General features: G+C 37.3%; 2 protein-coding genes across 2 annotated transcripts; both read left to right on the top strand.

Annotated features, from left to right (window-relative positions):
- Positions 1–7,160: 7,160 nt before the first annotated feature.
- On the top strand, positions 7,161–9,272 carry LOC133853874 (uncharacterized). The gene is made up of 3 exons (XM_062289897.1): positions 7,161–7,538; positions 7,926–8,344; positions 9,062–9,272. Exons 1-3 carry the CDS (start codon positions 7,161–7,163, stop codon positions 9,270–9,272), a joined length of 1,008 nt encoding a protein of 335 aa, XP_062145881.1.
- A 3,238-nt stretch (positions 9,273–12,510) lies between these two features.
- On the top strand, positions 12,511–19,966 carry LOC133853642 (uncharacterized). The gene is made up of 3 exons (XM_062289636.1): positions 12,511–12,788; positions 17,520–19,194; positions 19,289–19,966. Exons 2-3 carry the CDS (start codon positions 17,523–17,525, stop codon positions 19,645–19,647), a joined length of 2,031 nt encoding a protein of 676 aa, XP_062145620.1. The 5' UTR covers positions 12,511–12,788; positions 17,520–17,522; the 3' UTR covers positions 19,648–19,966.
- The last annotated feature ends 6,482 nt before the right edge of the window (positions 19,967–26,448 follow it).

Below are 26,448 nucleotides of genomic sequence, written 5' to 3'. Positions count from 1 at the left end.
CTTTTCCCCACACTCATGCAATGTGGGACACCACAATCACCTACTTTTGAGACCCAGGGTCCTTCCTAGCAAATCTCATAAACTTGTGAACACTCCCTCTATCTCAGGCTGGACTCCAACTCTTATATCATACGAAACCAAGTTTGGTAAATGTTAAGGGTAATTACTTTTTCTCTTATGAACTAGTGGCCATTGTCAACACGCCACCACGAACTGACACATCGACCAAAAGAGAGCATATAACTACCATTTTTGCACCTTTACCCCCATTCCGTTAGGGAATCTCATTAAATTGAATGGAATATTCAATTTTTAGATGTTAAATTTTGTTTAAAGATAGAAATACCCTAAACCAATAATTTAATAAAAAAAATTTTCAAAAAAAAGAAAAAAAAAAAAAGAAGGAAAAATAGAGGGGGTGGCCTGCGATCCACACCCGGAAGTGGTCGGCGCCACCTCTATGGGTGGCTTCCAGGCCACCTCAAACCTGGGGGTGGTTGTGTGCCACCCCTGAAGTGTATTTGGGGTGGTCGTGCAAGTTCAAAGTTGGTTAAGGCCACCCCGAACCTCTAGGAGTGCCTCGTGGCTACGCAGGCTTGGATTAGGGTAGCTCGAGACCACCCTGCTTGGACTGGGTGGCTCACAGCCACCTTAGCTTGGATCGGGGTGGCTTACGGCCACCCTGGCTTGGATTAAAGCTGAATGAACACTTGAATGATCTCTTCTTATTTCTCTTTGTAGTTGGATAAAAAATTTCTGACTCTGCAATTTTTAACTGCTTGACCTAATATTTAATTAGGGTTCCACTCATGGCCAATTATGGGCCTGGTGGCCCACAACCTTTTTGAGTGAGCTGGTCTGAGTTGTATTATTCCCAACAGTTACCCTCGAATTCCCTTATCTAATTGAAGTATCGCAAATCCAAATTGGTGTAAAGTGAACTAACACACAATTTATGAGGCTTCAAATTAATTCCAATGTAGATGATCCAATACCTCAAAATTCATTGGGATCCCTATTAGATGAAATACCAAGGCATGATGATATTATTCATTTTTTTTTCTTTTCTTTTTATCAGGCTGTGCAATGCTTAGCTCCTTTAAGCTTTCTAATTGATCCATGTATCGAGTGTTAGGCCAATGACTCCCAAGGTAGATAATTTTGTAAAACACCACAAAGACTTTCTAACTCGAGTGAAAAAGGCTACGAAGCTAAACTTAGCCATATTATTAATCAATCCAAAGTTCTCACTTTTTGACGTAAACACTCAATGCTTAATGAGGCAAGAGGTCCAGTTACTCAGTGAAGAATTCAACTTTCCCTTTCTTTTTTTTTTTTTTTTATCAATCTCATGCTAAGGATAGTCATCACCTCACTCCAAGATATTGAAAATAGAGAACCGGTTTCCCATGTCATACTTCACAAGTTGTATGCTAATGTGCTTATTCAAGTTCAAAGTGAAACATATGAATTCTCATGTACCAAAGGTAAGTGCCAAGACTTAGATTCCCTAATGAAATGATTATGTGTTCAAAATTTTAAGCTCGCCAATGAAATCTAAATCATAGTTAAAGTTCAACCCAATTCTTAGAAATAACATTATCAGACATTCACAATATGTATAATTGGACAGCAAAATGTGTTTCCTACTCCCAAACTTAAACGATACATTGTCCTCAATGTATAGATAAAGATACAATACCGGGTTGAAAGAAAAAGCTGGGGTGAAAGTACTCCCCCAAACTTTGACACAAGAACGCATGTCCTAAAAAATAAAGCACTATTCCAGCTCTGTAATAAAAATAAATATCATGAAAAGCAATAGGAGAAGTGTTAGTAAGAAAAAATAAAAATAAACAAAAAGAAAAAGACAAAAAGAAAGTGGGTTGCCTCACATATGCGCTGAGTTTAACGTCTTCAGCCATACTCTTCAAGATGCAAAACAACCCTTAGTCAGAATGCCAGGATGTGAGTCTTCAACAAATTGTTTCAGTATTTCTAGGAAGAAACACTCCTTCTTAGACAGCGGTTGCTAGGTGGCATGGAAGATGTTCAGCTGTACTCCCACTTTCTCAATAGGCTCTTCGAGATCTTGAAGAAAAGGTATCTTGGGTGCATATTCCATCTCAAGAGGAACTGGATGTGGAATTGAATCTTATAGGGGTTCAAAAGTCAGAACCAACTCATTCCTCCTTTCTTCCATCTCGTTGTCAATTATCCTCTCACTGCTCAGTGGGATGTTGGCCTGGATTAGTTCATCATGAGAACTACTTGAAGCATCTTCATCAATCATATATTGTTCTATATGATCGACCTCTGATTGACTCCAAAACTCCGCTTCTTCTATCTGATTGAGTGCATTAGTTGTCAACTCCATTTGGAATTCTAGCTTGGCTAGGGATTAAGACTTGGAATGCAGCAATTGAGCAAGGTTGCTAAGAGCCGCCAACACTATATCTTCAAATCCGGCACTATATGGAGATAATTGCCATTGATGGTGGGGAGGATGGAAATCGGATGGTGGATGGAAAACTTGATTACTAAACTGCAGATATACTTGATTGTGCAGTTCTTGACATTGTGGGGCTGAATTTCCCATGGGTGGAGCGTCCTAGGAGAAATTAGGATGGTTTCTCCACCTCGAGTCATAATGTAATGTCCAAGAAGTTAATTAGACACTCAGAACAAGAAATAGACTAATTAAGTAAGAGATTAGGAGAAAATGGGAAGTAAACACTTAGAAAATACTCAAAGAAGAATTTATGTGAAGTGTGTCTGGATGGACCCATTTTGGTGTTTGGGCGGACTTGGCAGAAAACCCATGTCCGCAGCTGTGTACGAATAGACTTGTGGACGGGACTTCCAGAAAGTATCAACACATGCGTGTGTCCGAACGGGACTTACAGAAAGTTCCCATTTGCGACTCCTAAAACGAGTGTCCGGACAGGCTTGTATAAAAAAATTGCTAAATGGCAATTTCTACAAATTTCTCTCTCTCTCTCTCTCTCTCTCATAGGGTTTTTGCCTAAAACCCTTGATCCTTGAAGATTTAAGCCTCCGATCTCAAATACGACTTCAGAAACGTGATCTACAAAGCAAGATCTACGTTTTCACTGTTTGACTTTAGGTAAATCCGAAAATTCATCTCTCTAGATTTTGGGTTGATTTTTGAAGGATTGAGTCTAATCTCTCAATGTTTTTTAGGTTTTGTAAACTTTGGAGTGTTCTCAATCATCTCCAAGCCTTAGGTCACGTTTAGGTGGATTTTAAGGTAAAACCTCAAAACCCTAGCTTTTGTTGTAGTAGTTTAAATGGTGATTTTTTATGTCTAACCCTAAGTAAATCTTATGGATTAGCAATGTTAGTTACTAGGTTGTCAAATGGAACTCTAGAAATTCTATGAGTTATCCATAGGTCTAGCCCTTGAACAATTCAAGAGCAAGTTGGGAGTTTAGAGTTGGAAATGTTATGTTGTTGTTAATGTATCATGCAATGTGTTAATACAACGATACATTACACAGCTTTTGTAGAGGATTCACTGTTAAGCCATAAACCAAGTAGCCAAAGTGAGTATTTTACTCGCTGAGAACTTGTAGTGATTTATGTTGAGAAAATAATATGTTTTGATTACTTCGAGCCAATGTTATTTTAGATATATGCTTGTGGACGTTTTCAATACTTTTATGTATATTGAGAAATTCTTTGAAGATGTTTACTTGATTTGAGAGATAAATATGAAATGATGTTTTAAGATATGATTTGATGAGCTTTTATGTGAAGTCAAGATTTCATGATGTGTTAGAAAAATGTATGTGAAGAACATGATTTGATTTGAACATGAAAGTATGAAAGCATGAAGCATGAGCATGAATGTATATATGTAATGATTGTGGAGCCGAATTTGCCTCCAATGTAAAAGTAAAAATAAAATGGGCCGAAGTTATCTCCATAATGAAAGTGAAGGAAGTCGAAGTTGTTTCCATAATGAATAGTATAGGCCGAAGTTGTCCCCTATTATGATGCTAATATAAGCCAAAGTTGTCTCCTATTATGATGGCATGCATGGCATGAGTTTAATGATGGTTTATGAGATTTTGATGCTAAACGTATTAATATGCCTATGTGTCTTACTGGGAAAGAGCATATGTATATTTCTATTCGACTAGTTTACATATGATTTGAATGATGTCTAGTTTGGATGTGCCTGTATACGCATATTCTCTGAAGTTGTGGAATATATGTATGCTTGTATGACTAGGTTATGATGTCAATGGTTTTCATATATGATTGATGTTATGTCTTGATGTGCCTGTATACTTATATTCTCCGAAGTTGTGGAATATTTGTATACTCGTATGATTGAGATATGATGTCGTTGAGCTTCATATTTGGATGTTCCTGTATACGTATATTCTCTGAAGTTGTGGAATATATGTATGCTTGTATGATTAGGTTATGATGTCAATGGTTTTCATATATGATTGATGTTATGTCTTGATGTGCCTGTATTCTTATATTCTCCGAAGTTGTGGAATATCTGTATGCTTGTATGATTGAGATATGATGTCGTTGAGCTTCATATTTGGATGTGTCTATATACTTATATTCTCCGAAGTTGTAGAATATATGTATGCTCGTATAACCAAGCAATGAGATCATTGATATGTGTGTATAATGTAGTAAGATTTTCCTATTTATGTGTACCTATGTTTACACTTACAGCTACGAAACGTTTTTAAAATAGAAGCATCATGCTACTGGTAGCTGTTATTGTAAACATACGGTAGAATTAAATGGATTGGCTTTTTGTGAAAACCAGTGTGTCTTATACTACTGAGTTGGTGGACTCATACTTTCACCTATGCGAATGTGGTTACCACCAAGATCATGTAGATGCTAATGCTTTGGTTGCAGGTACCGCAGACGTCGATGAGGACCCTGTGGCAATGTATTTAGGCTATTACGACTGATGCTTATCGCGATGATTGTAATTATTGGACTATGGATAATTCGTATTTTATATAAGCATTTTGATATATGGCTTGTGTCGCCTGTGACATGTGTTTTGTACAACCATTTTTTTGTATGATTATTGTAATTAAGCCTTAAACAGATAGACGGTTATATGGCTCAATTGATGTAATTAACACATGATAGTTTATGAAAATTAGTTTCCACTGCATAGTTGTTATCTCTGATATATTAGGTACATATTATGGGATGTGTATTATGAGTTGGCTTTGTGACAAATCCGTCATGCCACTATGCGATTCCATTTTTTATAAAAAAAATAAAAAAATAAAATAAAATGGGTCGTCATAGCTAATGGTATCATAGCAATTAGCTCTGAGGGTTGTTAGGAAAAGCGGAAGTCTAGAGTTGTGTTAGAGTCTAAGGGTAACATCAAAGCCTTAGGATTCTAAAAGCTTTTACAACAAAGGCATGAAAACCTAAATAGGAATTCTTGTGTGCATTGCATGTTTATTGTAATGCATTTAAGATAACCCGTGTTTGTTTATGTGGCACCTCTTCCACTCTCACATTGTAGGCTGACTTCAATGTCTCGCACAGAGTTATGCCACCTAGACAAAGACTACCGATACACAATGAGGAAGAATAGTCTATTGGTGATGGGGATAGCAGTAACTTATCTCTTCCACCACCTCTTCCACCTTCTCATATGCTCGACATGGCTCAATTTTGGGCCAATGCTACTCAATTCATGACGACCATGATGGCCGCCATGCCTAGATTGGGCAAACGCCATGAGACGGTCGGTTGCTCTTCTGCCAACTTCTTCAGACACAACTCACTAGTGTTTGATGGAAGTGTTGGGCCTTTAGCACCTAATAACTGGATTACAAATTTCTAGGACCTTGCTGATGCACTCAGTTGTAATGATAGTCAAAAGGTTGACTACACGGGACTTGAACTGGACAAAGAAGCCAAGTAGTGGTGAAAGTCCACTAAAGTCGTCTTAGCTGAAGAGTTGGGCCCTAATGTCCAAATTACATGGGATCGGTTCAAGAAGGAATTCAATGACCGATTCTTCCCTCGAGCACAATGACAACAATGTGCCCAAGAATTCCAAAACTTGAAGCAAGGAAACATGTTAGTCGAGTAGTATTTGGCTGAGCTTTTGAAGCTATCGAGGTATTCTCCACACCTCATCCCTGATGAGAAAACCAAGGCTAAAAGGTTTCTTGACAGCCTGATGCTGAGAATCAAAGAGAGGATCGCTTTCCTCAACATTACCAGTTACACCAAAATGGTGCACACTACTACCATTGTTGAGAGAGGGATCGAGGAAGCAGTTGCTGACTATGTGAATAGGAAGCACCCCCTCCTCCACCTTCGTCAAAGAAACAATCTGTTAGTAATGGTTTCGGATTCTTTGGGAGAAGGAATGCCTCAGAGAGCCGAGCTAGCTACAATGTTACTTAGTGTAGCAAGTGTGGAAGGCAACATCTAAGACCTTGTAGATTGGGTTTGGGTGTATGTTTTGGGTGTGGCAAGCTAGGCCACCATGTTAGAAATTGCCCTACAATGTCTGCAAGGAGCCAAGGGACTTAGACAACCTGCTCAAGCAAGGGTGTACTCACTCACACTGGGCAATGTCGAAGCTGAAGCGAACGCCACCAAAGTAATCAAAAGTACAATTCCTTTCTTTGGTAGCGTAGCTTGCATCTAGTTTGATTCGGGTGCTACCCATTCCTTCATTTTGTCGACTTATGTGATGCTGTGCAAATTGAGCACCAAACCCCTAGAACAGAACATATGCATGGCCACTCCTATTGGTGACGCTGTACCCTGTAGGAAATGTGTGGACAACTATCAAATTGTTATAGGAGGAAAGACTCTGCCAACGAAACTAACTATATTTAGCATGTTGGGCTTTGATGTCATTCTGGGGATGGATTGGCTACCCAAGTATGGAGCAAACATAGATTGCCGCAAGAAGGAAGTGGCATTCTGACTTCAAGGTATAGAAGACTTTAAATTCTACGGGTCACGGGTACAAGCTACTCCACTACTTCTCTTTGTCGTTCAAGCAATAAAGAGTGTTAGAGATGGTGCACAAGCATATTTGACTTATGTTCAAGCCAAACCCGAAGTCAAGTCGAAGCTGGAAGATATTTCGATAGTATGCAACTATCTAGATGGTTTTTACAGAAGTCACGGGATTGCCACCAGATCAGGAAATCGAGTTCACCATTGACTTGGTGTTGGGAACTCAGCCTATTCAAAAGGCACCGTATCGTATGGCTCCAACAGAATTAAGAAAATTGAAGGAGCAGCTTCAAGAGTTGTTTGATCGGGGTTTCATTCTTCCAAGTGTGTCACCGTGGGGAGCACCGGTGCTATTTGTGAAGAAGAAGGACAGGTCTATGCTGCTGTGCATAAATTACTGTGAGCTAAACCGGGTGACAATTAATAACAAGTATCCCTTATCAAGAATTGAAGACTTGTTTAATCAACTCAAGGGAGTTTCAGAATTCTTGAAGATAGATCTTCTCTCGGGATACCATCAACTCAAGGTACGAGAAGAAGATGTGCAGAAGACAACAATCCAAACACGGTATGACCATTATCAATTTTTCGTAATGCCATTCGGTTTGACTAACGCACCATCGGTATTCATGGACCTAATAAATTAGGTATTCCATGAGTACTTGGACTACTTTGTTGTAGTGTTCATCGACGATATATTAGTCTACTCAGCTAATCATGTTGAACACGAAGAGCACTAGAAGACAATGATGGAAGTGCTAAGGGAGAAGAAGTTGTTTCACAAACTCAAGAAATGTGAGTTTTGGTTGGAAGAAGTGTCCTTCATGGGTCATGTTGTGAACAAGAACGAACTTGCAGTCGATCTAGCAAAGGTAAAGGCTGTTGTTGAGTGGGAATGACCTACGAACGTTCAGGAGATCCGAAGTTTCTTGGGTCTAGTAGGCTACTATTGGAGATTCATTGAGGGATTCTCCGCATTGTCAGGGCCACTCACCGCCCTCACAAGGAAGAATACCCCATATGAGTGGAGTGAAAAGTGTGAAGCAAGCTTCCAAGAATTGAAGAGAAGACTCGTAAGTGCACCTATGCTTACACTGCCCATGGAGTCAGTTGGGTATGTGGTCTATACAGATGCATCAAAGAAAGGACTTGGATGTGTGCTTATGCAAAAAGGCAGGGTTGTGGCCTATGCCTCAAGGCAACTGAAGGATGATGAGAAGAACTACCCTATTCATGAAATGGAGTTAGCAGTAGTTGTCTACGATTTAAAGATATGGAGGCACTACCTCTATGGTGAAGAGTGTGAAATTCACACTGATCACCAAAGCCTCAAGTATATTTTTACATAGAGAGTTTTAAATATGAGGCAGCGTAGATGGCTTGAAGTGCTAAAGGACTACGATAGTAAGATATTCTATCATCCTGCTAAAGCTAATGCAGTGGTTGATACTCTAAGCCTAAAGTCTTCTGATGGCTAGACCAATCCAGAAGTGCTCATGGACTAGCTGTTGCAACAATTTGCCATTGTCCAGATTGATGAAGTGATGGCTGGTGGTCCACCAATCATGGCAACCCTTGTGGTACAACCACAAAGTCTGGAGAAAATCAGATAAGCACAGGAAAATGATCTTGAGCTGCAAGATCTCATCGGTAGAACCAGATGTAGAGAAGCCTTTGGGTTCTATCTCACTGTAGAGGGAACGTTGAAGACTAGCAATGGGAGAACAGTTATTCCTAATGATGCTGAGTTGAAAAGAGACATTCTTTCTGAAGCCCATTAGACACGGTACATTGTTCATCCCGGCAACAATAAGATGTACCAGGATTTGAAAAAGAAATTTTGGTGGTGTGGCATGAAGAGTAATGTAACTGAGTACATTGTACAATGCCTTTCGTGTCAACTAATGAAAGCTGAACACCAAAGGCCAACTGGGCAACTTCAGCCTCTCGAAGTGCCAATGTGGAAATGAGACCAAATAGGTATGGATTTTGTCGTTGGTCTACCAAGAGCACCAATCCGATAAGATGTCATATGGGTCATTATTGACAGACTCACGAAGAGTGCCTACTTCCTCCCCATCAAGATTACAGATTCACTGGACAAGTTAGCAGAGATGTGTGTGCGGGAGATTGTAAGGCTACGTGGAGTGCCTATCTCCATTGTGTCAGACTGTGATCCAAAGTTCACATCGAATTTTTGGGAGCGATTGCAGAAGGAAATGGGGACTAAGCTAAATTTTAGCACCGCATACCATTCGTAAACCAATGGCCAATCTGAGAGAACCATTCCAACTTGTTAGTTTGTGATTGACTGAATTTTGTTGGACAAAATCGCTTCTATGTAATGTTGCTTATTTATCAGGGATGCTATTTATATTTGGAGTCTACATTTCAGTTATGTGCTTCAAGAAGATTTTGTGCGGATTGCAGGACAATGAAAGTCCCTTGCATCCATCCGAACGACATGGTATTTTGTCTGGAAGCTCATCAGTCAAGCAACATCCGTCTGAACTACGAGAACTTTCCATCCGGACTCCCATCTATGTCCAAAAGCTTCGAACTGTTCCAGGTTACATCCATTCAGACGTTTCAGCAACATGTCCGGACACCTTTCAGTGTTTGACAAGTAAAAGGATTTCCTTTCCAAACACAGATATGGGAAGACAGCTGCAACCATCTGGACGACGTAGTCATTCCGTCTGGATGCTATCCTTGATAAGGCAAGACGTGCAGAAGAGTTGCAACCGTTTGGACTCCAGTCTCCACTGTCAAGACGCTCAGATTTTATTATGGAAATTGCGTGCAGCAGGAGTGCAACCGTCCGGACGCTAGGGCAACACCATTCTAACGCGACCCTATTTAGGAAAGAATATTAGTGAATTTGGAAAGCCGGTTGCACAGTTGTCCGTCCAGACGCCCTTAGTTACCGTTCAGATGCTGCCTAGAGAAAATCGTTCCAGACTTGATTTAGGTCTTTTGTAACCTATAAATAGAGGCCTCTAGGCATGTAATTTGTAAGAATTTAGTATTGAATTCCATTGTGCTTAGAGAGTATAATTTAGGTGACTTGGTTGGGAAGCGTTCGCATTGGGTTATGCGACAGAGTTCAAGGTACGACTACTGCATAATGGTATGTGAATGCTACTGCTATGTAACTAGCTTTATCTTCTGAATAGTGGATATCCTAGGATTGGCTGCCCCGGAGTGGTTTTTTTCTTAATTGAGTTTCCACTTCGTTAACAAAATATTTGTTTCATTTAAATTCCGCTTTTACAATATTTTGTTACAAGTTACACATACGCACGTTAAATTAAAAGTCTCTTTATTTTTCGAAACTCTCAAGGATATGCTTAAGTTGTGAGTGTTGGACATCAAGGGCAGTTGGATCGATACTTGCTATTAGTTGAATTTGCTTACAACAATAGCTTTCAAGCAATTATTCGCATGTCATCGTATGAAGCCTTGTATGGGTGCAAATGTTGATCGCCACTATATTGAGATGAAGTTGGCGAAAGACAATTATTAGGCACAGAAATGATGCAAGACACAAAAGAGGAGATTGCACTCATTCGGAAGCAGATGCTGACCGCCCAAAGCCGACAGAAAAGTTATGCGGATAAGCATCGCCACAAGCTTGAATTTGAAGTTGGTGACCTTGTGTACCTCAAGGTGTCACCAATGCGGGGCGTATGGCGTTTTGGTAATAAAGGCAAGCTCAGTCGAAGGTACATTGGACCATTCCAAATCCTGAAATGTGTGAGCCCACTTGTGTACAAAGTTGAAATGCCTCCTAGTTTGGCGGGCGTTCACGATGTCTTCCACGTCTCTTAGTTGTGAAAGTCTGTTCATGATCCATCACATGTGATAAGCTATGAGTCTCTTGATATTCAACCGAATTTGACATATGAAGAGATGTCCGTGTAAGTGTTGGATCATAAGGAACATCAACTAAGGACCAAAATCATACTGGTGAAGATTCTGTGGCGGAATAACAGTGTTGAGGAAGCCTCGTGGGAGCTTGAGCAGCAGATGCGAGATCAATATCCCCATTTGTTCGAGTAAACCCAGGTATGATTCTTTTGTCATATCGCTTCTATGCAATTATTTAGATAAAAAAAAAAAAAACATGTTTGGAAATTGATTTAAGATATTAAAGTCTAAATTTTGAAGACAAAATTCAAATTCCTGTAAGGAGGGATGTAATGTCCAATAAGTTAATTAGACACTAAGAACAAGAACTAGACTAATCAAGTAAGAGATTAGGAGAAAATAGGAAGAAAACACTCATAAAATACTCAAAGGAGAATTTCTGTGAAGTATGTCTAGACGAACCCATTTTGGTGTCCGGATGGACTTGGCATGTCTGCAGCTGTGTCTGGACAAACTTGTAGACTAGACTTCCAGAAAGTCTCAACACATGCGTGTGTCCGGACGGGCTAAAATCGTGTCCGGATGGGACTTACAGAAAGTTCTCATCTGCAACTCCTAAAATGCATGTTGGGACAAGCTAATGGTTGGGCAAAAATGTGTTTGACCCTTAATAATTTCAAATCAATTCTTGGGATAATTGCACCGTTGGTCCCTGAGGTTGGCTATAATTATTTTTCACTCTTTGTGGTTCAAAAAGTTCATGGGAGGTCCTCGTGGTAAACAATAATTACGAATCTCTCCTTGAATCAATTTTTCATCCACTAAGTTAACAAATTCTGTTAGTCAGCCACGCCACACCAAATAGGAAGCCGACACGTGTCAATTACAATAAAAAATATAAATAAATAAAATATAAATATTTTTTTAAAAAAAAATAAAAAAATAGAAAAATAAAACAAAGGGGTGGCTGCCAGGCCACCCCCTGTGGTTGGAAGGCCACCCCCAAAGGATTTTAGGGTGGCCTCCAGCCCCTGAGGGAGGCCGTGGCGACCCCGACAGGTGGCCAGGGGTGGTGTGCGGCCAACCCCATTGGCTGGGTCGGCAGCTACCTTTTTGTATTTTTTTTATTTTATTTTTTAAAACTAATATTTTTTTAATTTATATTTTTATTAGATTTTTTATTTTTTTTATTGTAATGGACACATGTCGTCTTCCTATTGAGTGTGACGTGGCTAACTAACGAAATCTGTTAATTTTTGGATGGAAAAAGTGTTCAGGGATTGATTTGTAATTATTGTTTACTACGAGAATCTCCTATGAACTTTTTGAATCATAAGGAGTAAAAAATAATTATAACCAACCCTAGAGACCAACGGTACAATTATCCCTTAATTCTTATAAACAAGTTTGATACGTGGCATGTGTTACAATAATATGCATTGCAATTAAAAAATATCTTTACACAATATTGTTGTACACTAATCACAACTCATTGCTATTTATACGTACAAAAAGCATTTTAAAACATGAGAGAAAAATTCAAATGCCCAGAAAAAGAAAAAATCAATATTATTCTAACTTAAATGATATTTCGTGAGATATGATCCGTAGTGTGTCTAGAATTTGTGAGGATTCATTGCATCATTTGAAAAAAGTACAAGAAAAAAAAAAAAACGCTAGTGCTTGTTTTCAGAAACCGAAACCCACGCGCGGACCACGTCACGTGACGCAGTAGACGATTTCCATGCCTCCTCGGAAGAGAGGCTGGCGAGGACCCTTAATTTATCGCCGTAGTTTTCCATTTCCTCGGATCCTCCCTTTCCCTCCAAATCGCCGATCCCAATTTTTTTCTCTGCAATCTAGCTCCCGACGGGAACAACTTCTGCCTCAGATCCCTTTCAACCCAGGTACCCTCTGTCTGTCTGTCTGTCTGTCTCTCTCTCTCTCTCTCTCTAGTAATTTCATGCACAAGATATACTAGATAAGATATAGTTTTTTTTTTGGGTGTAATTTTATGGAGGTTCTTTTTTAGCTTATTAATTGTGCTAGTGTCTCATTTCTTATTTATTTCCTATTAATTAGGGGTTGTTAACCTGTTGATGATTTATATATTTGGCTATGAAGCTTATTTATTAATTAAGTGATATTTTACTTGAATGCACACTAGTTTGTCAATCAAGTACTAAAAATGTCAATTATTTAGAAAAATTAGTATTCCTTTGTATTTAAGAAAAGGTAGTAACTTAGAGTAAACAGTTGGAATTATTATGCCATAATGGGTAGTATATAACATACAAAGGATCTTATCAGGGAAAGACAGTAAAGAAAGAAGAAAGCCAAACCAATGTGTGAAGGGATATTCCAGCATCTGCGACAATTTATGGAGTTCAGGACTAGAGGAGAAGATAAACTTCTGAAGTTTTAAGAAATGTGAAATTCACCCAACAACCCCAAATAACACCTAGAGGGGGTGAGTAGGTATTTTCTTGACAATCACAATAATCACCAGCAATTTAATAATATCAACCACGTACAAAGATCACCAAATACCAACAAAGCATAAAATAAGATGCACATGAATTTGGTGACTAAGTGGAAACATTTTAAAGAACTCTTCAAAAGTAAAACCATTTCGGAATTGAATAACTGAATTGTACCCAACAAACGAACCATTTGTTTTCTACCACAGTAGCTCCAGAACTCTGACCAATCTTCTATCAAGCTTTCTCTGCAACCCGGAATTCCAGTAGCTGAACGTTTGATTTTTTTGTGTGGTTTAACAAAGTCTAGGAGAGGTTTGAGAATGAAGGTATAGGAACATGAAAGCTCCCTCCAAGAACACAAAATAATGGCCTCAGGATCTCTTGAAAATCGTGGCTTATGAAGCTTATATAGACCTTGGAAAAACTGAGGTTTAAGGTGCAAGTCGGTTTAGAGAATACAATGTTTGAGGTCACGGCATTCGAACAGGTTAATGACGTGTTCGAGCGTGTGGTAGGGTTTCACAGTTTTATCGTTGGTGGCTGTTTGAACGACGTTGCGATCAGGTGTCTCAGATCTAGCTTCAAAACCTAAGTGATCAAACTTGCTTCTAACGGCTTGAGATCGGACGTCTTTATGGATCCTTTTGAAACACCACCATTCAAACTATCTTCAAACGGAATTGGGATTGGACCTCTCAGGAGCTTGGATTTCAAAACCTTGAAGATCTCTGTTTCAAAATCTTGTGATCAGGAAGGTGATTGGGAGGTGGATGTCTTTGCCTCGTTCTTTAGGGTGTTGTATTTAGTTAGAGTGAGACAGAAAGGTGAAGACAAGCTTTGGTGGGTCCCCTCCAAAAAAAGTTTGTTCGTTTTTAGGTCCTTCTATAGTGTCTTGGCTCGCAATGATGGATTTCACTTCCCTTGAAAGAGTGTGTGGCGGACCAAGGTTCCTTTGAGGGTGGCTTTTTTTGCTTGGTTGGTAGCCCTAGGAAAGATCCTTGCTATAGATAATCTGAGGAAACAACATGTCATCGTAGTTGGTAAGTGTTGTATGTGTAAAATGAATAAAGGGGAGTTTGTAGACCATCTTCTTCTTCATTGTGAGGTTGTCGGTGCCTTATGGTATGTTTTCTTCGGTTGATTTGGGCTGTCTTGGGTTATGCATAGACGTATAGTCGACTTATATGCGTGTTGGTGGACTGTCGGTAGCGCTCAGAGTGATGTTGTGTGGAAGATGGTGCTTTCGTACCTTTTGTGGTGTCTATGGAGGGAAAAGAATGACAAGAGTTTTGAGAACCATGAAAGTACTTTGGAGGAAATGAAGTTATTTTTCTATATTCTGTATCTTTGGACAACGGCTTTTGTTTTTCTTTTGGTGATTAGTTATCATGATTTTCTTGTTATTTTTTATCCTTCTAGCTAGATGTTTTCTCATGTATACTTATTGTGTGCTTGGGGGTCCCTTGCGCTTTTAATAATATTTCGATTACTTAAAAAAATGAAAGATGTTGTCTTCTTATCTCTTGTGGTGTCTTTGGAAGGAAAGAAATTACAGAAGTTTTGAGGACCGTGAGAGATCGTTAGCGGAGCTTGAGTCTTTCTTCTTTTTTTACTCTTTTTACTTAGACAGCTGCATTTGTAGCTCCGTAGGAGCTTAGTTTTCATAATTTTCTTGTTATTTTCTCCCCTTTACCTAAGTGTTTTCTTCTGTATACTCCTTGTATACTTGAGTAGCGCTTTTCGCTTTTAATGATATTTCGATTACTTATAAAAATTAAAAAAAAAAAAATTCTTGTGATCGGAGCTCTCAGATCTCACTTCTTGCAATACTTGAAGAACGTGCTTGAATGGCTATCAAACGAACTTATGATCGGACTTCTCTGATAGTCATTCTAAAACTCGTAAACTTTCCTCGTTTGAATGATTGCGAACGGTAGCTTCTGTTCCTCAAATTTTATCTAAGTCTTTGAGCACCAATTGAAGTACCTACTTAACAACTCCACCTAGACTTACAACTAAAATAGTTTGGACACTGAATTTGCCAACATTAAACCAACCAAAATGTCTTTACAGCTTATAAAAGGAACTTTTAAGTTGTAAAGAGTTTACAACATGTATTGGCATGCAGATCATTGAATTTATGCATTGTGTTGGATCTTAATTGTTATCGTGAAGAATTCAAGTTAACTAAGTAAGCCTTGTCACCAAGAAGAGGTCACTCGATAACTGGAATATAACTTGTATCATTGTTAAAGTATTTCTATACTGTGCTTGTCGGATAGGGGAAAACATTGCATTAGTAGATCCACCCCATGTGATTGGTCATTCAGTGCAATAAGTGGGGTCCATAGCAATTAGGGTCATTTTTAACAGGTTATATGCAATTATCTTCTTTAAGTTTAATGTGTGCCAATTGAAAAGGTTTAGACTTCTTTTCCATGAAAATAATATCGAAGTTTTGGGCATTGCACGCAAATCTCTTCTTGTGTTGCTTGTTAAAGAGCAAAGAAATTTTAGTGTTAACTTTTGATAAATAGTACATGGTTCAGATGAAGCGAGGGCAACATAGTTTCACAAGAACTATGATGGCTGAAGAGATAAAGTTTATCTGAGCTAATGAAACCTTAGGATAAGAAATGCATACTGTAATTCACTAAACATGCGTGGGATGCTTGCTTCAAACCTTGGAAGGCATACGGTAATTGATAAAAATGTAAGGGAAGAGTTCAGATCTTTCAGGTTGTGATGCAAGGAAGGATTTTGATCTTGTACTTTTTGGTTGCTATAGTAAGGACACTTTAAAAGCTGCACAGACTGCGTATAGGCTAAAATGTTTTGAAAAGTCAATTCCTATGGATTTTTTAGCTGATATTAGAACAAGCTACCATGTTCTTGTGTGATCAAGAGAGGTAATTTCTTCTCATTGATCACTTCTGAATGTACCTGCAAATGAATATAATGGGAATTGTCTTGTAGCCCCTTGAGTTTTGGCCTTGTGACAGATAAGGATAGGAGGTTTTAATTTTGACAATTGAGGATCTAAGTTTTGACCATGTGACAAATAGGTCATTTTGTTAGTTTTTCCGTTAAGTTTTTAATGGTAGAGATGCCAGCTGACATCTTCTCCATGTGAAGCCAATGAAATCGTGCCATGTGTATTAAAAAGTCATATCATCATGCCACATACGTCTGTAATAAAAATAATAATAATAAAAAAAAAAAAAACACACAAAAACAAAAGAAAAGAAAAAAAAGAAGGGTAGAAGGGTGGTTGTGCCAGCCAGGAGGTTGGCTTGCGCAACCATCCCTATTATTGGAGGTCGTCACACGAGCCATTGCCTCTGTTAGGGGTTGCCATGTGAGCCACCCCCATTGCTTGGGTTAGTCGCCTCCTTATGGGGGTTAAGCCACCCCTCCACCTTTCTCTTCACCATTTGTTTTTTCTCTTTTCTCTTTTGCGTTTTTTCATTTATGGGCATATGTGGCATGATGACATAACTTTTGATACATGTGACACAATTTCATTGGTCTTATGTGGATAATATGCCAACTGACACTTTTACCATTAAAAATTTGACAAAAAATGACGGAAGGATCTATTTATCACATGGCCAAAACTTGGATTCTTAATTGTCTAAATTAAAAATTTAGGTCCTTATCTTTCACAAGTCCAAAATTCAGTGAGGCATGAGACAATTCCCTCAACATAACGAATAATGATTGACGTAGTGTGAGGTTGAGTTTGATGGCTTGCTTGCAAAGTAGAGCAGCCAGCAAGACATTCCTCTTGGGATACTTTTGACATAGCTATGTCCTCTATGTTGCTGTTTATACTCGTTGCAGGAACCTAAATGCAACTATTACAACCTGCTCTCACATATTTATCAAATGCATGTTATTTTCCTCATATCTTAATTGTTTTTGACAAAACAAATTGGTTGAAATCTCATTGTGGCTTATCTTTAGATTATTCTTTTCCTAAATCCTCTTCTATTTCATGCTTTAATTTCCACATATTATGATCTGGCTCTTTGATACAGTTTTAAAAGTGTGCAAGTTTCTTAAGTGCTATATTGATATACTCTTCTTGAAACATACGTTTGTGTTGGCAAAATAGAAAAAAATAAATCTTACTGAATTTCTTACTTTATAAAGATAATGGTTCGAGGAAGAGATGCCTGTTGGGAACACTGTGTCCTTGTTGATGCAACAAGACAGAAGGTTAGGTGTAATTATTGTCAACGGGAATTCAGTGGAGGGGTATACAGGATGAAATTTCACTTAGCTCAAATAAAAAACAAAGATATAATCCCCTGTGCTGACGTCCCAGCTGATGTGCGTGACCATATCCAAAGTATTTTAAGTACTCCCAAGAAACAGAAAACTCCCAAGAAAACAAAGGTTGATCGGGCAGCAGCAGCCAATGGTCAACAAAATAGCTCTTCGGCTAGTGGTGGCTTCCATCCTAACCATGGATCTAGTGGACAGAATGGAAGCACTTGTCCGTCTTTGTTATTTCCACGCCGTTCACCAAGTGGACAGCCAGCAATAGATGATGCTCAAAAACAAAGACAGGATGATGCAGATAAAAAAGTTGCTGTTTTTTTCTTTCACAATTCTATTCCTTTCAGTGCTGCTAAATCCATGTATTATCAGGAAATGGTAAATGCTATTGCAGAGTGCGGGGTGGGATACAAAGCCCCAAGTTATGAAAAATTGAAATCTACTCTTTTGGACAAAGTGAAAGGTGATATACATGATTGTTACAAGAAATATAGAGATGAGTGGAAAGAAACAGGTTGCACAATCTTGTGTGATAGCTGGTCTGATGGTAGGAGCAAATCAATTGTAGTATTTTCAGTTACATGCCCAAAGGGGACGCTATTTTTGAAGTCGGTTGACATATCAGGTCATGAAGACGATGCAGCTCACTTGTTTGAGTTGCTTGAGTCTGTTGTTTCGGAAGTCGGTGTGGAAAATGTTGTTCAAGTTATAACAGATACCTCAGCCAGTTATGTTTTTGCGGGAAGACTTCTTATGTCCAAGTACAATTCATTGTTTTGGTCTCCTTGTGCTTCATATTGTATTAATAAGATGTTAGAAGATATTGGTAAACAAGAGTGGGTGGCTACTGTGTTGGAGGAGGCAAAGAGCATCACAAGGTACATTTATAGTAATGCGTGGACTTTGAATATGATGCGAAAATTCACCTGCGGAAGGGACTTGATCAGGCCAAGAATCGCTAGATTTGTGACCAATTTCCTCTCCTTGAGGTCCATTGTGATTCAGGAAGACAATTTGAAGCACATGTTTTCTGATGCGGAGTGGTTATCCTCCATTTACAGTAAACGTCCTGATGCACAAGCTATGAAGTCCTTGTTGTATTTAGATAGATTTTGGAAGTATGCTCATGAAGCTGTAACTGTTTCTGAACCACTGGTTAAAATCTTACGCATTGTTGATGGGGACATGCCTGCTATGGGCTATATGTTTGAAGCAATAGAGAGGGCAAAGATTGCAATCAAGACATATTACAAGGGCATTGAAGAGAATTACATACCGTACTGGGATATAATTGATCGGAGATGGAACATGCAGCTTCATTCCTCCTTACATTCTGCAGCAGCGTTCCTTAATCCTTCCATTTTTTACAATCCAAGCTTTAAGATTGATTTCAGGATGAGAAATGGGTTTCAAGAGGCCATGTTAAAGATGGCTACAACGGATAAAGAGAAAATGGAAATCACTAAAGAACATCCTATATACATTAACGCCCAAGGCGCCCTTGGGACTGATTTTGCAGTCATGGGAAGGACTGTGAATGCCCCAGGTATGTGTAAAGCTGCAATCACTCACACAAAATTGTTCACCATTTATATATCTTGAATTTACGTGTAACTAATTGGCTGTCATGCAATTCTTAGGTGACTGGTGGGCAGGATATGGGTACGAGATCCCCACGCTCCAGAGAGCTGCAATACGGATACTGAGCCAACCTTGCAGCTCCCATTGGTGTAGATGGAACTGGAACACTTTTGAGAGCATGCATAGTAAGAAACAGAACAGGGTGGACGTGGAAAGAGTGAATGACATGGTTTTTGTGCACTGCAATCTTTGGTTACACGCCATTTGTCATCGTAGTAGGGATGGAAAATGTAGACCCATTTTATTTGATGAAATTGATGTTACTTCTGAGTGGCCATCTGAGTCGGCGGAATCTTCGTCTCCACTTTTGGATGATTCGTGGCTGGATATGCCCCTTGAATGCAGGGCTAGCCCATGAACTTGTGAAGAAAGTAAAAATAGAAGAAAGAAAATATATCTATATATATATATATGTTGAATGAATTTTGTATTACATAAAAGTTCGATAGTCCCATCCTGAATCTAGCTCCCTTGCACTGATTCAAGATAGATAAAGTTTTCTTTTTAAATTAGTGTACTAGGAAAAAAGATAAAATGAGATATTAAATAGCATTTCTGTTTTATATTTCTTATGGAGCTTTAGATTATTTGTTTGATATGCCAGTAGCTAGTTGGTTTTTAGAAATACAACATATATATACAGCTAGATGATCTCAACTGGGCGCAGCAGCACGTACAGCCACAGGCGCACGGGCGGTATTTCCACAACCACAAACGCTCTTTTGTTTCTTTTTTCATCGGTGAGATTGAGAGCTAGAGATTTGAGAATTTGACAGTTGTGTTGCTGTACATGCTCTACTATATCATGTTGGAGCTAGATGTATTTTTTCGTTATGCAGTCAGATTCCGGCCAGTTTGATTAGAATATAGTATGCCAGATTCCCGCATCGGCTGGATTCCAGCTTGTTTTGACGGAATCTGGCTTGCCAGAATCTGGTCAGTGCTGCCAGATTTCAGCAATTGGATACTAAAATTCAGATATCTTCGGCTGTAGAGTCGGGCTACCAACAAACTTCAATGTCCAACGGTGGCAGATTCCCACAAACGTGTGTGTAAGAATAAAGAGTTTAAATCTAGAAAATGATTTCGTTTTTGAAACCGTAAATCGATTTCCAAAAATTAAATAGGCTTTTACAGTTAAACTAAAAAATGATTTCCGTTGACTATTATTTTAGTTCCCACCAAATACCAAAAATGCCGAAAATATTTTTCAAAAAACATTTTACAACGAAACAAACGGAGCATAAGGGTCTTGCCAGTTAGGGATGTAAATAAGCCAGTCCGTTCGACAGCTCGCTCGATACCCGCTCGGTTTAGCCCGATCCGAACTCAAGTTCGATACTGTAGAAACTCGATTGTTACTGTTGAAACCCGCTCGATTAGTAAGTGATACATACCCGATTCCCTCGACAAAACTCGATAGGGGCTCGCGAGCTCAACTCGTTTAAAGCTCGACCGGATCGCTCGCCTGATAGTAAGTGATACATACCCGATTCGCTCGACAAAACTCGATAAGAGCTCGCGAGCTCAACTCGTTTAAAGCTCGACCGGATCGCTCGCTTGACTCGTTAGTTCAACTCGTTAGCTCGTTCATATCTTACATATATATTAGTAAATAATAAACATAATATAATATATATAGTATTACATATTAATTATAATACTTTGATAACAATATTTAGTATGTTAAATTAACATATTAAGTTATTAATAGTTAGTATATAACAATATAACAATATTAAATAGTTAGCATATATATATAAACACATATATCACATCACACATGGTTAACAATAGTTATATATTATACTTATATTATAGTTACTTAGGTATATAGAATATATTAGACTTACTATTTGTTCACATTATACATATCCCATTGTTTATACTCTGTAGTTATATATAATAACATATTATTAATTTGTTACTTATAAACTATAGTTATGTAATATATTTTATAATATGCCTTATATACTTACATATTATATATTTATGTTATTAATAAATGCATAGAGGTTGTTCATAAACTTGGGCTTGAATTCTGCTTTGATCACTAATTGAAAAATTTAATAGTTTACATCGAGCTCTAGTTGAGCCGAGCTTGTCCAGTAACCCGGCTCGGCTCGAATGTCATTTTTAACGAACTCGAGCTTGAACTCGAGCTCGCCCGAGTTTTAAACGAGCCGAGCTTGAACATATAATTTATAGCTCAGCTCGAATTCGAGCTCGACTATTTAGGCTCGACTCATAAACGATCCAGTCTTGAAATCTTCAAACTCGACTCGGCTCGGCTCGATTACATCCCTATTGCTAGTGTTAGATTTGAAGTTTTGAAAGGGTAATGGCCAAACCTGCCCCATGGCCTTAGCCCTTAAGGCCACCCTTTGGTCCCTTCTTTAAGTTTTAATTTTTATTTCTAAAATGTAAATTAAATTTTAATTTTTTTTTTTCAGTTTTTATTTTATTTTATTTTCGAATTAATGGGGGTAATTTTGTCTCATTGAAAATTATTTTGGTCATTTTTGTGTTTTTGCTTGACTTGAGAGGACATTGATAATTTTTCTATAGTGATTGACTTGTCATTTTAATTAGTTAGTGATTGACTTATTGACCATGCACTCTTATGCTCCGTTTGTTTCGACGTAAAATGATTTTCGTCGTAAAATATTTTTGTCGAAATTATTTTTAAAAAAATAATTTTCTCGAAAATATTTTTCGGCATTTGGTTCGCACGAAAAATTACGAAAGGTGAAAATGCAACTGTCGCCAGAATCCAGCAACGTCCGGTCACTGTTGCCGGATTCAGGCCGAACTTGTAATATCCGGGACATTATTTAATAATTAAAGTATAAATTTATGTAAATAATTGATTAAACTTAATTAGGTGTATTTAAAATGCAAGAGAATGTTTTTAAAGACCAAAATTTATAAAATGAGTTTATTAAGATTAAATAAAAATAAATTTATTTAGTTTGGTTAAACAAAATTTTTATTTTTGTTTTATGAATTTGTAAATGGTAGTCCTGAAAAAAAAAAATATAAGTGATATTTTTAGGTTCAAAAGAAATTAAAATAGAAAAAAATGAAATAGCAATAGAAAATAGATAAAATATAATAAGAAACTAAATAAAAGAAAATTTTAAAATAATGGAAAATAATAGAAAAGAAAAACTAAGCAATAAAAGAGAGAATAACTAAAGTGAAGAATAGTCAAACTAAAAGACAAAGCTAAGTACATATGGTAAAGGGTAGAATCGGTATGATAGAAAATAAGAAGAAAAGTCAAGAATTCAAGCAAGTGGTCCACGTTAAAAGAAAAATGAGAAGTTTTAGATGACTAAGGGTCCGTTTGGGTTTGCGATTTCAAAAAGTGCGATTTAAAATAACGATTTTAAAATGTGCGATTTGAAAAAAATGATTTTTAAAAACGCAGTTAAGCGTTTGGCAAAATCGCAGTTTAGCCTTTAAAATCGCGAATTTACCTTTAAAATTCTGCTATTTCAAAAAAGCATCATCTTATCTGCGATTTGAAAAAGCAGATTTTCTGCATTTTCAAATCGCAATTTTTAAAAACGCAGTTCCCAAACGATCTATATTCTGCGATTTGATTTAAAATCGCATTTATTGTCTACAAAATCGCAATCCCAAACGCACCTTAAAAGACAAAAACAAAATATAAAGGAGAAAAGAAGAATCAGGTAATGTGGAAAAGTCAAATGGAATATCAAATAAGACATGGACAGCACCTGCATATAGAAGCCAAGTCTTTTCTCTCGGCAATTCCGGATTTTCTTAGTTTTTCTCTTCTCTCTATTTGGGTTTTAAAGAAAAACCCTTTATCTATGAAAATCTAATCGTTCAAACTCAATTTCAACTTTGAAAACGTGATCTACAAAGCTCGATCTACGTTTTTACCGATCGTTTTGAGGTAAAACATTAAACTCATGATTTCGTAATTTTGGGTTAAAATATTAAAATGTGAGTTTAATCTAGTGTTTTCTTTAGGTAATGGGTTACTTAGAACTTGCTTGAAACTACCCAAACCATGAGTTTTGGTTTGGTGAATTTTTGGTGAGTTTCTTCAAACCCTAACTTTTGGGTTATGTATTTTAATTGCGATTTCTTGTGCCTAATCCTAAGTAAACATTATGGGTTAGTGTTATTAATGTTTAAATAACAATATTATGTTATGTGTTAGTAAAATAATTTATGGTTTAAGTTTGGAAACTCTAATTTGATGGGTTAAATTAATTTGGGAGTTTTAAGTGATTAAAATTTAGATAGTTAAATTATGTTAGTAATTGATGTAAAAAGATTTATGAACATAATATTAGAGTTAATGATATTAATAAAATGTTAGTGAGAAATAAGCTAGAGATTAGTGAATATAATTTTAGGACTAATACTATTATAAAAGTGTTAGTGAAAATAATGTATGGGTTAGTGGAATTAATTACAGGTTAGTATATTATAAGTAAATAATTAAATAGTGATTTTAATATGTAATCCTTTGTAAATACTTCGGGTTAGTATTGTTTAAGTTTTAATTAGTGTCTAAGATTTATGTGTAGTCGTTTGGAACTCTTAAAATATTATGGGTTTTCCAACGGTTTAGCCTTGAGCGATCAAGTGCTAATTAGAGTGTTAATTATTTAAAGTGCTAAATAGTGCAATGTGTTATTCCACAGTGATACATTGCAAGGTGGTGTCTAGGAGACCTAGTGCTTAATATCCGCGCAGCCAAGGTGAGTATTCTACTCACTGAGAAGTATTATTTTCATATATGATGAATTGAAAAATGTATATTATTTTACAAACCTGAACCAACTATATATTGATTATGAACTGTTTTGGATGATTTGAGTACTTTTGAGTATATTGAAATTATGATGATGTTTTGAAGTATGAATATGATATGTGGAGTTTAAATGAATGGAGTCACTGTATGTTATGGTTGGGAGTTTTGAAAACGGTGATTGCAATGGAATATTAATATGATTTTAGAGTGAGTATAAAATGAGAGATTTAAGTTATGCAAATTGTTTAAGAAATGACATGTTGAACTGTTTATATTTTATAAAGAAAGCATGTGTTATAAGCGTGATTCATGAAATGAAATTTATAGATTTAAGGCATGAGGCATAAGCATATGAACGCTAAACGTGCATCGAAGTGAGGTTCATAGCCCACGGAAAATTATACATGGGTTAGATTCTCATGAGGTGCTTACTTGGGTTAGATTCCCTTGAGGTATTCATGAGGTGCTTACTTGAGTTAGATTCCCTTGAGGTCCTCGACCATGGGTTAGATTCCCTTGAGGTCCTCGACCATAGGTTAGATTCCCATGAGGTGCCTACTTGGGTTAGATTCCATTGAGGTACTAGTGCTTACTTGGGTTAAATTCCCTTGAAACACTATACTTGGGTTCGATTCCCAAGGGATAAAACCATTAGCATGAGCATGGATAACATTGTTTTTATGAGTGATGTTTTTATGTTATGAGTAGTTTTGCTAGACGTATTGGTATGCATAAGAGTCTCAATGGAAAAGAGCTTATGTATATTTCTATTGGATGGTTGCATGATTTAAATGCTATTGTTTTCTAAGTCTCATTGCATCAAAAGTATTATAGTAGGTGAGGATGTATGTAGTTGTTTCCAATAATGGAACTTCTACGTATAAGCTCAGCTGCGTAGTATGCTTTAAATGGTTTCTATTAGTCGGTGTTTGCTATATCAGCTATGGGGGTTTTCAAACAAAAGTTTATAAAATTGGTGGCTGTTATAGTGTACGCATGACTAGAAAAGAAAAGTTGGTTCTTTGCGAAAACTCAGTGAATAGTATACCTCTTAGGTCTTAGTGTATTTATTTATGATAAGGTGGTGGGCTCAGAATTCCACATGTATGGATGCGGCAACCCCCGCAACCGTATAGACGTTTATACTTTTGTTGCAGGTTTTGCGGATATAGATATTAACTCGTCCATTTAGCGTATGTGATGTTATGATTGGAGCATATCACGACAGTCATAAGTTACGGACTCATGGGTAGTCCATATTTTGGGTATTTTATTTATGGCTCGTGTCCTACATGACATATGTATTTGTTGAGCCTGTATTTTAATATGTAATTAGTGTAATATGTTTTATAAGCCTTAAATAGATAGACATGTAAATGGCTTCTGTTGTAATTAACTATTATGTATTAGATGTATTTCCGCTGCACATTGATTATTATATTCCTCTGTTAGGTGTAACTCTGATTACCAGGTGCATGTTATGGGGCATGTGCCATATGTTGGCTGAGCGACATGTAGTCGTGCCACTGTGAAGATCCGTTTATATCTTTTCAAAAAAAAAAAAAAAAAAAAAAAAAAAAAAAAAAAAAAAAAGTCATCACAGAACTCCTCCCAATCAGTGGCAGGATCCATCCAAATCCAGCTAGATCCTGGCCATTTTGGCCAGATCCGACTGGATCAATGGCAGGATCCAGTCAGATCCTGCCGAATTCCGACTAATTTCGGTCGGCATCCGGCGACGGTGGCCGAATATCGTCAGATTCCGGTGCCGCCTAAATTCCGACAACCGACCATTGCCGAATTCCGGCAATCGAATATCAAACGTACGCGCAAGGACAAAGAGTTTAATTTCGGAAAACGATTTACGGTTTTAAAACCGTAAATCGTTTTTCAAAAATTAAAGTAGGTTTTATGGTCAAACCGAAAATGATTTTTGTTGACTATTATTTTCATCCTACCAAACACCGTAAAATACCGAAATCATAATCATTTTACACCGAAACAAACGAAGCATTAATGATTTCGAATGTTATTAGAGGTACTACAAATTCCTTACAAATTAACATTAAACTTAATTACTCATTAACCACTAAAGAATTAATTTTACTATAAATATTTCAACTTTCATGCATTTTTTTATGAACTACTATCTAAGTTTGTAAGAAAATTATAACAAAAAAATGTAATACTCTAAATGTTTTCCAAATTTTTATGTGGAAAAAGAAAGAGATAGTGATATATGTATGGCAACCATCAAGTAAATCTCTTTTAATAAAATGATTTTTAAAAAAAAAATATGGAAAGAATAAATGGTAGTTTTTTTTGAAAGAGAGTTATAGGCTTTTCATTAAAGACTCATTA

The sequence above is a fragment of the Alnus glutinosa genome, chromosome 13 (assembly GCF_958979055.1).
Source record: "Alnus glutinosa chromosome 13, dhAlnGlut1.1, whole genome shotgun sequence".
Classification (NCBI taxonomy): Eukaryota; Viridiplantae; Streptophyta; class Magnoliopsida; order Fagales; family Betulaceae; genus Alnus; species Alnus glutinosa.
The sequence above is the reverse complement of the archived record's forward strand: the minus strand, read 5'-3'. Positions and strand labels throughout refer to the sequence as shown.

Excerpts from the sequence above, each read along its gene's own strand:
- LOC133853874 (XM_062289897.1), top strand. The coding sequence starts at position 7,161 with ATGGTTTTTACAGAAGTCACGGGATTGCCACCAGATCAGGAAATCGAG. Across the intron at positions 7,539-7,925 it reads CGGGATACCATCAACTCAAG|GAGATCCGAAGTTTCTTGGG; the intron begins GTACGAGAAGAA and ends ACGAACGTTCAG. Across the intron at positions 8,345-9,061 it reads ACTGATCACCAAAGCCTCAA|ACTCACGAAGAGTGCCTACT; the intron begins GTATATTTTTAC and ends CATTATTGACAG.
- LOC133853642 (XM_062289636.1), top strand. The coding sequence starts at position 17,523 with ATGGTTCGAGGAAGAGATGCCTGTTGGGAACACTGTGTCCTTGTTGAT. Across the intron at positions 19,195-19,288 it reads AAGGACTGTGAATGCCCCAG|GTGACTGGTGGGCAGGATAT; the intron begins GTATGTGTAAAG and ends TGCAATTCTTAG.